Below are 12987 nucleotides of genomic sequence, written 5' to 3' on the forward strand. Positions count from 1 at the left end.
AGTAGCTCCACCTCGGCTTTGTTGGGAACTGAAAAACACTAACTGCAGACTCCGAGTTGTGAGCCCATCCTACTGGCCATTTTTGACATACTGGATATTTTTAAATAGAGAAGAAGGGAGGAAGCTACATCATGTACAGGGTTTATGGATTCTTTTTTTTACATTTTCTATCAACTAAAGAACACTTCAAAAACAGAGGTGTGGTGTCTCCTATTTTGAAAAATGAAATAAAAAACATTGCCCCAAATGTTACACAAGGAAAGCACACATCAAAATATGTCGCATGTGGTGTGGTTCTGAAAACCTGATTGAAAATTAGCCAAATGTGATGAGCATTAAGAGTGCCAAACGTTCAGGAATCCTAATTCTATTGAGTAAAAAGGGAACTGCCAGCCAACTTCCTCAGTTGTACCCTATTCGAATGGGAAATATATTTTCTCCTTTTGTATTTGTGTTGCCAACTTTCATCCATGTTTTCATTTAAAATTAAACAATTCTCAGGGAATTTCACATTCTGCTGCTTCCTTTATGCAAATTAAAAAATGTAATTGGAAGGCGTTTTGTAAACAGAGTTTACTCTCATTTGGTGTTCCCGGACCCCACTCTTAGGCTGAGCTATTCTTTGCTCTTGAACATCAGTGAGATGCCATGATGGTTATTGTCTTGGGACTGCAGGACAGGCAAGAGGGATTATGTGCAGAGTAACAAAGGAGGGGGCTAGGAGATTCTTCACTTCTATTAACAATCAGGAATGTCCATTCAGTAGTATATGACACTTGGAATCAGTGAGAAGGAGGATGGGCTGAGGGGGCAGTACAGATAGTGATGGCTACAATGCTTCTTGAAAAAAAGCATGCTTTTGGAATATTTCACAATTTACCTTGATGTTACTCAAGAATTGAACCGCAGTTTATTACACAGGTAGGCCTTTACATCAGTGGTTTCTATGCATGCATCCAGATGCGGGATCCAAGTAAAGCTCAGCGGATCACTCAAGGTGCTACTGCAATTCCAGTACAGTGCACCTCTCAACTATCCCCTTTCTAATCCAGTACCAGAGCAGTGCACTCACTGGTCTTTGGGGTAATCCTACCTCATCCTTGGTCTAACACGCTAGGCATGCCTTCCGCATGGACTCTGCAGTCTATGGCTTCTTGCACTCTCTGGCCGCTGCTCATGCTCTGCATCATGATCTCATACTGCAGGGGATTATCAAGCACCCAATGTGATCTTTCACGCTACAGTACTGCTTAGGCAGCGGCTTCTCACACTCCAATGGAGCAAGGCTAAAGACACAACTAATACTTCATACGCTCTGGTAGGCCGCACACCTTTCAGTAGGGCCTGAAACACTGCAGTAACAGAACACACTCTATGGTCTGGTATGACTGTGGTGGGGCTTGGCTCCTTCAAACGTCCATGGTAGATCACATAAGTTAGTCTGACATAAGTTACTGCAAAGGGGCTCGGACACACTGTCGTGGCAAGCTATACACCTCAGATAGTGCTGAAAGAGGCGTCAGTGCTTCACCAGGGACATGACACTCCAGCAAATGATTACACACTCCAACCTTTACCCACACACTGCTTGCAAGGGAGAAACTTCACCCAACCTTGGCACTCTCCCAAAATTTGACACACATATATATATATATACATCTCCTCCAAACCCATGGCTAGATTCACTGGAATTCAGGGGAGTTTGAATTATTCAGGCCGCATGGTTCTGGCCTCACCAGTTGTGAATCAATCTTTCTCTCTGGTAAAGGTGAACTTCCCTGTGTGAACGAAAGATGTTAGCTGAGCAGCCTACGTACCTCTGGCTGACAAAACTGCAAAAACCAACATACATTACTGACTAGATGTACTTACGACTTAGAAGCTCAAGGAGAAGTTGGGATCTGCATTAGTAGACAAACCTGCTAGAGCTCATTGTCCACCTCATTCCCTGTTCTGTGGCCCATGCAGCATTGTTTCCTGAGCTGGTACCCTTGGTATCCGGTAGTGTTATAGACGAACATCAGAGTCCGAATCACATCTGGCAAAAGTTGATAGGAGAGCACGATAAGAAGATCCACCTTTGCGAGCCCAGAATAGGAGGAAAGCCACTGCCAGCACCAGACTTTGTATTTGCTAATGGGTTTCATTCTTTTTTTGAGGGTACACACACCGGCCACTACCCCCTGGTTCAAGCTTCATTCATCTATCACAGTAATACTTTATGATCAATGACCTCATCCAGAGCATTTCATCTTTGGCAAAACGTTCTAAACCCTCAGAAGGTCCCCGACTAACAACTTCTACTACCCTGCCACCAAACAATAAACACCTACCCAACAATTCATTTTACACATACGCACACCCGCTTTCATCTTCCAAAATCGTTCTTAAGCTCTTGACCTTTTGCATAGTATCTGGAGGAGAACAACAAACGTTCTGTTCTCCTACGCCTGCAAGACGCTTCTGGGCTTGAAGCTGGAACGGATTTCAATTTCAGTGTTCTTAGAGGGTGGCTTCAAGGCCCACCGCGACCACTTTGTTGTGTTTCAGCCCACCACGGGTTCAGGCTCCGGCCAGTTTGCTGGGTTTCTGGTGTGAGCATCAGTCTGGAGGGCCGGGCTGGAAGCTGGGGTGACGTGGCTGGGCTTGGCCGCCCTGCTCGTGGGCTTAAGCTGGGACGCGGGGCTGGGAAGAAAGGGGTATTCGAGGCACCGGTCCTGTTGAGGGAAGGGCTGAAGGGGTCATCGTCCACATGTGTAGGAGGAGCAGGTAATACCTTGCGATCTGTTACAGGAGTGCTGGGGTGGGAGACCCAGGCTGAGCTCTGGAGTAAGGGGGCTGAGCTGGATCTACTGGACAAAAAAGGGTCAGAGTTCAGGAAAGGATTTCGAGAGAATGTGGGGCTCTTTTCAGATGTTCGGACATGGTCCTTCTTGCCTTGTGGCTCCGGAGAGGCTTTTGGACCAGTGGAAACAAAACTCCAAGGGTCAATACGGGGCCTGACTGGGGATGGTCTCGGCCGTGGAATGATCTGGACGTCGGAATGTGGGAACTTAGGGCTGCTGATCCTGAAACAGGCATGTCCAGAAGAATCCACGCCTTCTGGGTTCTGGAAGGAAGGGGACAGAGTGGTGAAATCTAGAACAAAAAAGAGAAGACAATCTTTATTAGATCAGAGCTCTGATTGCACACGGTCACATCTTCACCTGGCATTTTGTACTTCCTGAAAGTGTGCTCCCTGCTTACTCGCTCATATGATATAAGATATCAAATTAATCTCTTAATTCACGCAGTGTCTGTTATCCCCATGGTTCGATAATGGATGCATGACATGCTCTTTAGTTGCCATGTCTTGAGACACTAATAGTGGAGTGTCCATCGTCCTTGCATACTCCAACTCCTCTAGGAGATGTTTTACACTGTAGTCTGTCTTCTAATTCTAATGGCAGACTTTTCCATTGACGTTTGGAACGCTAGTCGCATTTCTATGGCTCGTTGGTGGTTATCCACACTAGCTCTATTTGGGTTTCCAAATAAAGCCGCTACAAAAGGCCTACTATTTAAAGACTTTATTGTGCAAGTCATGTTTCTCTAGCATTAGCGTTTAGGGAGCGTGCTGTGAAAGATATTCCTGTATTTCTATGGCTCTCACACAGTTCGTCAAAGCAGAGACTTATTCATATCCATAATGTCTGTAATTGTTCCTCTAGTGGAGTTTACTGTTAGTCCTATTTATAGTTCTAAGTAGTTTACTTAGCTAGCCCTTCCCCGCCTATGCCCACCAAGTGAATCTTGTTAGGCCAATCTTATTTCTATGGCAGTCGCTTTCCATCAAATAATCTTCTCATTGTGTGTGCTACGTATTCTTCTGGTTCTAAGTTTGCTATTATGGTCCAATGGGGTTTCCCAGGGGAGCCCAATTTCTATGGCTATGATTCACACTTGGCTTCTATCTGCACATGAGGTTTCTTTCTATGGGTCAAGGGTCTACTGAGCTTAACTGGCAGGGCTATATTGTAAGATCAAATGTAAAGTAAATATATAAGCCTGTGCAAACAAAGAAATTATGTAAACGAAAAACACGTTTAAAACGGTCACTGCATTTCCCATTCACTAAAAATTATTCCACCCTCAGCTTCTTAAAGTCAGGTGTTTATTAGTCATACCTTTGACTAATCAAAAGGCTTTTTGAGATGTATGCAAAGGTGAACACAACCAATAAAATGAATCAAAGCAAAACGCTGACATTATAGGCTAGCAAACATAAAAGTGAAGTGTGGTAAACACACGAGGCAACCACCCGCTTTAAAAATGCAGATGAAGTCATGTGTTTAGGAGGGGGATACCATGAAGGCCAGTGGATAATGAACACATTTTTGGAGGGTGATGTAGGTTTGAAAAGCAGGTTTAAAAAAAAGGGGGTGGGTCGACTACATGGGACCAAAGGGAGTAACAAGTAAAAGCAATTAAATAGTGCAAGGAAATATTAATACCTAAAGATTGGTACTGAGCATCTAAGAAAACATCAAATGTAGCATTGGTGCAAACACTAATCTGAAGCTCAGAATTCGGTGGCCCTAGTCATTTGTAAGTATAGATCTGTTTTTCCCATCATAGGACTGTCCATAGGAGTGCTCCGAGATACAAATAGGGTTACACTGGCTTCACCAAGTACAAAGTTAGCTCCCCTCAGCCAGGTATGTGTGGATACGCGCACAGGCGGATTTCCAATCTAAAAGGATCGTCTTTGAGGCCATTGCTATCATGGGGTATATTAAAAAGATACGAAAGCGGAAGGTCTGGGAGTGGATCGGCTCAGACTATAACGAGAGTAGTGGTTACAAAGTCTATAATGAAAATTTTGCGGAATATCTCAAGAAGATTATTATGTCCTTCCCATAAAGGAGAAAATAATTCACAAAGATACAGCCTGTGTGTGCTCCAATATAGGTTCTCAGTGACCAGGATTAGTTTGAATAGTCTGCTTGTGGTCCAAGTAGTACCTGTAGACAGAAAGGTCTCTCCTTTGAGATAACGTTGGAGCGTTTTAGAGATGCCTGACATCTTCCAAATCTGATTCCAGCTCTCCAGTGGGGTTGGGTCTGTGCCTTTATGGAGAATTAAGGTGAACATTCCTTTTTAACTGAAGATGGAGAAGTGTGGAGCCGGTAGAGATGAGCATTTGATACGTTTTGGATTCCACAAGTAGATATAGGAAACACACAGGTATTAAAATACATCTAGCCTAGTTTGTTTATAGGGACGTTAAATTGGAGAAAAAGAAATCAGTTTGCAAGGCTAAATAAATTCTGAAAGTCAGTCAAACTAAAAGGTGAGGATGCAGCTTCCAAGTCATATCCCAAGATATTCCTTTCCTTGCCCAAACATCTGATTTAATCGAGGTTGAACATCAGAGAACCAATGATTAACTGTACAAATGAGGAAGGGTGTTTATACCCATAAAAAACAGCCACACCTATGACATCTCACTGTTTCAGCAACCATGTCTTTTTTTCAAGGAAATTTTATTTTGAAATCTTATCAGGAATATTGCTTGATTCGGGTACTCCCTATGACGATCAAAGAGCTCTGCGGTGGTGAGGGACTTGGTGAGACAAGTTAAATCCCAGGTGTATTACGTATGGTATATTCAGACCTAGTGATACGAGTTCAACCTGTACATTCCTTGCATTTAACGAAGAAAACAAGTTACTTACCTGTAACCTTGGTTCCCCAGTATTGGTAGCTTTCATAGATTCCCATGCTTTTGTATCATTCCTCGTCGTCATCGGAATGGGAGTCTCGGTAACAAAAATACCATAGCTGTAGGTACAAAAGAGAAAGAAAAAGGCCTAGGCCTCATTCCCTTTTGTAGCATATCACCCTCTTTTTGTAAAAGAGACCAAACTTAGGCATCAGCCAATCAGAAGTGCCTCACCCATTAGAACCCTCCTGAAGGAACCTCTGAGCCTCAGATTTTCATTGCTGTTGTGTACCAGACACCATACCTGTTGTAGGCTGAGCTTTCCTCTGGGAGGTGGGTGGGCGCATGGGAATCTATGAAAGTTACCAATACTGGAGAACCAAAGTTACAGGTAAGTAACTTGTTTTCTTGCCCCAGCATTGAAACTTTCATAGATTCCCATGCTTTTGTATCAGAGTAGCAAGCAGTTAGCAATAAAACCACATTTTGTGTCATAAAAGTATTGCAATAGCCAACATGACATAAAGATACAAAATGTGTATCAAGGAAGGTGGGATAGAAAGGAAAGCTCACCAATTATTGGAAGAGGTTCCTTAGGACAGCCTGTCCCACTGCCACATCATCTTGTTGTAAGTACTCCAAGCAGTAATGCTTAGTAAAGGTGTGAATGCTGCTCCAGGTAGCAGCTCTGCAAATGTCTTTAATCTGTACCCCCGCAAAGAGGGCCGTTGAAGATGCCACAGATCTTGTGGAATGTGCCGGAATCCTGCCAGTCTGAGGTTTTCCTGCCGCAGTGTGGCAATGCAGAATGGCACTTGTGATCCATCTTGAAATACCCTTTTTGGATAGCAGAAGGCCTTTGCTTGGACCCCCAAAGGCAACAAACAACTGAGAGGATTTCCGAAATCCCTTAGTACGTTCCAAATAGAATTTCAAGCATTGTTGTACATCCAACGAATGCAGTGTTTTTTCTGCTGGTGTAGCCGGTTGAGGAAAGAACGCCTTCAGAATAACCGGCTCATTCAAATGGGTACCTTAGGCATAAACCTAGGGTTAGTTCTCAAGATTACAGGGTTTCTTTTAAATTGTAGGAAATGCTCCTGGATAGTCAAGGCCTGCAACTCTCCAACACGTCTAGCCGATGTGAGAGCGAGGAGGAGAGCCAATTTCCATGAAAGGAACTTCATGTCAGAACGATAAATTGGCTCGAATGGGCCTTTCATGAGCTGAAAAAGGACTAGATTTAAATGCCAACTAGGAGGCGGAGGCCTCACTGGTGGATAGACTCTGAACAAGCCCTTAAGAAACTGCTTGACAATCCTGGAAGACCACAAGGAAGGCCCAGACCCAGACCTTTTGTATCTCCAAATGGCCGCCAAATGGACCTTAATCGATGAATGGGCTAGTCCCGACTTAGCCAGGGACAGCAGGTAAGGTAGGAGCTGATGAGGCTTGGAAGCAGAGGGGTCAATCTTTTCTCTCCTACACCAGCAACAAAATCTTTTCCATTTAAGACGGTAAGTCTTGTTCATTGAAGGAGCCCTTGCCTGGGAGAGGACCTCCTTAATTTCGCTTGAGATGGGGAGATTCATAAACTCTCGCTGCCCAGGAGCCATGCTGTTAGGTGTAATGACTGTGGATCTGGGTGCCAAACTTGTCCTTCGGACATTGTGAGGAGATCTGCTATAACCCTCAAAGGAAGAGGAAGAGCTAGCAACAACAGATGGAGTCCCGTGTACCAGAACTGTCTCGGCCAAGCAGGGGCTATCAAGATCATCCTGCACGGCTCCACCTTGATCTTCCTGATGAGCAGCAGGATCAGAGGGATGGGGGGAAAGGCGTAGACAAATGTCCTTGACCAGGCTATCGAAAGCGTATTACCCAGTGACCCTCGATGGTGAAATCTGCTTGCGTAAGACCGGCATTTCTTGTTGGTCGGTGTGGCAAAGAGATCCACCTTCGGTCTGCCCCACTGGGTGAAGACCTCCTCCAGAACTCGCTGGTTCAATTCCCACTCTTGGCTGACTGAGGATGACCTGCTCAGTCTGTCGGCGTTCTCGTTTAGAACTCCTGGCAAGTGTTCTGCCTTTAGCGATATTCCCTGAAGGATCGCCCATTCCCAGATCTGTTGGGCTTCTTGCGACAATGGACGAGATCTGGTTCCTCCTTCCTTCTTCACGTAGTGCATGGCCGTGGTGTTGTCCGTCCTGATAAGCACTTGCAAACCTCCCAAGCAAGGAAGAAAGGCTTGCAGAGCCAGTCTTATTGCCCTTAGCTCCAAAAGGTTGATGTGGAGTCGTTGTTCCTGAGGCGACCAATGACCGCTGACATGTAGGTCTTGCATCACTGCTCCCCAACCCTCCAATGACGCGTACGTTGTTACTACTTGAGGAGACGGTCGTTTACGAAGGATAGACCTTGGTACAAGTTGTCTCGATCTGCCACCATAAGGCTGCTTCCCTCATCATTGGAGTGACGGTCACCTTGTCCTCGAATGCTCCGTGAACCTGCTTCCATTGGTTGTCTAGTTGCTCCTGTAGAGGACGCATTCTTAGTCTGCAATGAGGAATTTGGGGAATACATGATGAAATTACCCCCAGCAGAGATTTGCAGCGGCGTACTGAAAGACACTTTCTTTCTTGTAAGTTCCGAGCCAAGGTCTGTAGTTTCTCCCTCCTTTCCAGAGTAGGGAAGGCTTTCGAGAGCTTTGAATCCAGGATGGCTCCCAGGAAACAAGCCTTTCTGGAGGGAACCAGGGATGACTTTTCTTTGTTTAGAGTGAGTCCCAGATTCTGAAACAAATTTGTACAAGCCTGAACAGCGTCCAGTGCTGCCTCCCTGGACGGGGCCTTCAGCAACCAGTCGTCCAGGTAGGGGAAGACCTGGAAATGGTTTCTTCGCAGAAATGCTGTTACTGGCGCCAGCTCCTTTGTAAAAATCCTTGGGGCTGAGCGGAGCCCAAAGGGTAAAACCCTGAACTGAAAGTGGCTCTTGGCTACTGTGAATCGTAGAAACCTTCTGTGTGCTGCGTGAATCAGGACATGGAAGTACGCATCCTCGAGATCGAGCGTGGCCATGAAATCCCCCGGGCTGATGAGCCTCAAGATGTCTTGGAGAGAGACCATCCGGAAGGACAGGGAGATAAGATAGGTGTTGAGCTCCCTGAGATCTAAAATGAGGCACCATCTCTCTATGGTCTTCCTTACCAGGAAGAACCTGGAATAGAATCCTTGTCCCTTTTGATTGGAGGGGACCGGCTCTATCGCTCCCTTCCGGAGCATCTGTTGGACTTCGAGCCGCAGGAGACGCTGGTGTTTCGATGGAATGGCTGCCGGGGGCTTGGGTGGAGGGACTTGCGTAAATTCCAAGGTATGCCCTTTCCGAATTATGTTGAGCACCCAACGGTCCGATGTTATCCTGGACCAGTTTTGAAGGTATTTGGTTACCCTGCCTCCAACTGATGATTTCTTGGAGGAGGGTCCAGTAGGAAGAGCCAGGAGGCCGCTATTGGCGCTTGGGCGAATCTCGTCCTCGTCCAGCCTTTTTTCCCTTATTGTAAGGCCTGGAGTAGTTTGAAGATTGGCCTTGTCTCTGCTGATAAGGCTGACGGTATTGCTGGGAGCCTGAGCCCGTGGATGAATAGCGCTGCTGTTGATAGGATCCCCTGTAGTTATTACCTCTGCCTCTGGAACCCTTAAAAGGAGACTTGCGGTATTGAAGGGTACCCAAGGATCTGGCAGTGTCCGTATCATTTTTTATTTCCTGAAGAGTGTCATCAATCAGTTTTCCGAATATTGCCTCCCCATCAAAGGGAAGATCCAGGACTTTGTTTTGGATCTCAGGCCGAAACCAAGTAGCCTTCAGCCACCCCTGGCGACTGAGGACTGCCGCCCCAGCCAAGGAACGAAACGCTGCTGTTGCAATGTCCATGGCACAGTCAATGATCTCCATTGACGTCGCTTCTCCCTCCTGCAAGATCTTTTTCACCTCTGATGTTGACTCTGGAGGTAGCTGGTCTAGGAACGGGGCAACAACACACCAAAGTTGGCGGTCGTATCTACCCAAGATCGCCAGGGCATTTGCAGCTCGCACTAGACTCGCCATCGACGAGAATCTTTTCCCCGCATTATCCAATCTCCGCCATTTCTTGTCCAGAGGAGTTGTTAAGGGGGCAGAGGGGTTACGAGATTTCCTCTGCGCTGCCTGTGAAATAACGGAGTCTGGTCTGGGATGGCCCGTCAAGGCCGCCGGTCCATTGTCAGGTGCCCTGTATTTCTTATCCAGACGCGGTAGCACAGGGACCACCGTCGCTGGGTTCTTCATAGCCTTCAGGCCCTCCTTCCACAGATGATCTACAATAGGAATAGACCTGGTTGTCTTTCTAAAGGGTTCCTTGAAGTCATATAGGAAACAATCCGTAGCCACAGCAGGCATGGCCGATTTGAACCTGCCAGCTGCTCTTTCCATCAGCTGATGGAAACATCCAATGTCCGCTGGCGGGGAATCAACTGGATCCGGAACTGGCAATGAGGGATCCGGAATGATATATTCATCCCATTCAGTTGTATGAACAGAGTCATGATCCGAATGTTGTCATCATGGGCATCTGCCAGCCCGGAAGGATCCTGTTGGAAAGATGTTTGAGGCTGAGGGGATACCTGAGCAGGTAATCCAGGCATCACCATTGAGGCAGAAATCAATGCAGGCGTAGCAGGCGCTGCCGGAACCAGAATTGGCCTAATCGCCTTAGATTTGTAGTCCTGCAGCAACTTATGCAGGTCCTGAAGAAAAGAAGATGGTACTGTAACCATATCCTGACTAGAATGATGTTGTGACTGGGCTGCCTGATGATGTCCACCATCCTCCTGGTCATATTCTCCTTCAGAGTCCGTCTCTTGACATTTGACTAGAAGTTCAGAGGGACTACTGGCATAGCTATACGAGTCCAGGTCATCCTCATCCGACTCCCCTTCCTCAAAGAGCAAAGCTGGTGGCAAGGGGGTCAGTCTCTTAGGAGATGTCATCTGAGGCGTAATTCTTGTAACAGAAATTGTAATCCTCTTTTCAGAGGACAAAACCGTCGACGGTTCCGTCATCGACGGTTGTACACACGTCAACGAGATTGGTGTCGTCGATGTCGTCTACGATGAAACTGTCGATGATCCAGCTGTCGTCATTGTTAAAGTCGTCGATGCCCTCGTCGATGAGACCGTCGTCGTCGACATAGTCGTCGACGTCGTCATCATTATCTTCGGCGACACTGTAACCCTCGTCGTCGATGCTGTGGTACTCGTCGACGCCGTCATCGCCAAACCTCCCGTCGACACTGATGAACCTGCCGTCGACGCTTCCTTTTTCGACAAAGATCCCTTCGTCGACGAATCCCCCGTCGACGAGCTCGTCGACGCAACAAATTTTAAATTTGACTTTGATTTCTTCATCAACGGAAACTCCGCCGTCGACGCCTTCGTCGTCTATGACTTAGAACTCCTCTCAGAAGACTGGGAAGAGGGTTTCTTGAAGGCTGAATCAGTCTTCTCACCCTTGGAAGGCGTAGCTGGTCCTACCCTCTCCTTTTCACCTCGGTGAGGAGATTTGCTGGGACCCTGGCTCTCAGACTCACTGGGGGTCATTTTTGAGGCCTTAGTAGAACGCTCCACAGAAGGAGAAGGGGAACCCCTACCCCTCTTCACTGACCTTCTTGAGGAAGATGCCGATGCTGTATCCTCACTGTCACTAGAGACAGTATCCTTCCTGGATTTCAGCTCCTGGAGCCATGTCAAAAGCCTACCCTCACGGTCCCGGAGGGTCTTGGTCGAAAAGGTGCGACAGATTTTACACTCCGCAGCCTTGTGGTCAGGATAGAGGCAATAGATGCAGTCCTTATGCTTATCCTCCACAAAAAAGCCTTTTCTTACCACAGGTGGAACATGGCTTGAAAAGGGCCTTCTTCTCCTTGTCAGACATCCTGGAAGGCAGCTAAACAAATCCTGAAGAAACTCCTTGAAGAGTAGAAGTTGAGCAGAGCTCAAAGGAGACTCCCTAAGCACAACGTGCAGTAGAAAATCGGAGGTTCTGAGGTTCCTTCAGGAGGGTTCTAAGGGGTGAGGCACTTCTGATTGGCTGATGCCTAAGTTTGGTCTCTTTTACAAAAAGAGGGTGATATGCTACAAAAGGGAATGACGAAAAATAGAAAAATGACCTAAGCCTCAAATCGCTTCAAACACATTACTGATATGAAGTAAGATAAACAAAAATTAATATGTTTATCTTGGCAATGAATTTTGCCTTTTATTTCATGGTTTTTTTTGGATTTATGATTTTAATCACAAAAAGAACACATCATCTACTAAACAGAATGCCACAATGGTACAAAAACAGTGCAAAAACAAATAAATTGTGTCTTATCGTACATATAACTACAAATACATATTCAATACATTTACACACAACAAATGATATGTCAAAAAACAGTTGATATATACATGATTAATCTGATATAGTTGTCATAAAATGAAAGAATTTCGACAACTAAACGACCCTATACTTAGAGAATAAATAATTCTAATACTCTAAGCATTCATGCACTTGAATCAGTTTACTAGTTCTGGTTTGTGGATTACCGGTATCCACAAACCAGAACTCGAAATGCGTCGGCAATGGCATTAAGTGGCAATGGCATTAACCGCCTGATTCATGAAGCAAAATTGCACTCGCAAAGGGCAAGATTCTCAGAATCTTGCCTTTTGCGAGTGCAATTTTGGCATTTGGGATTCACAATCCCAAATGCTAAAATCGCTAATGAGGAATTAGCAAATATGCGAGGATTAGCATTTAAGGAATCTCTATTAGAGATTCCTTAAATGCTATTCATGACACTTGCAAAAATTGCGATTTAGCAAAATTGGGCCGCTATTTACCGAGAGGTCAGACCTCTCGGTAAATAGCAAAAACATAGAAAAATGCTTTTAAAAGCATTTTTCTAAGTTGCATGTTGCACACACACATGTCCTTTGGACATGTGTGTGCGCAACACCTGTTCAAATGTGCATTTTAGGGGTGCTACAGGGTGTCCTTTGGACACCCCTGGCACCCTTAAAATCGCTATCTGATTTGCGAGTAGCAAATTGCTACTCGCAAATAAGGGATACTCCCCATTCATTCCTATGGGCCTTTTGGCCCATAGGAATGAATGGGGAGAAATTCCTTTTTTTGCGAGTAGCAAATTGCTACTCGCAAATAGAGAACATGTAGGAATCGCTATTGATTTAGCAATTCCTACA

The 12987-nt window shown here is 45.8% G+C and overlaps 1 protein-coding gene across 1 annotated transcript in view; it reads right to left on the minus strand.

Moving 5' to 3' along the window:
* Window positions 1-298: 298 nt before the first annotated feature.
* The window catches only part of MAP3K11 (mitogen-activated protein kinase kinase kinase 11), a 284253-nt gene continuing 271564 nt past the window's right edge, over window positions 299-12987 (minus strand). Inside the window, exon 10 of the mRNA XM_086938348.1 lies at window positions 299-3138. Within this exon, the coding sequence (XP_086794474.1) occupies window positions 2516-3138 (623 nt within the window). The 3' untranslated portion in view covers window positions 299-2515. The remainder of the gene's footprint in view (window positions 3139-12987) is intronic.

The sequence above is a fragment of the Lissotriton vulgaris genome, chromosome 9 (assembly GCF_964263255.1).
Source record: "Lissotriton vulgaris chromosome 9, aLisVul1.2, whole genome shotgun sequence".
NCBI lineage: Eukaryota > Metazoa > Chordata > Amphibia > Caudata > Salamandridae > Lissotriton > Lissotriton vulgaris.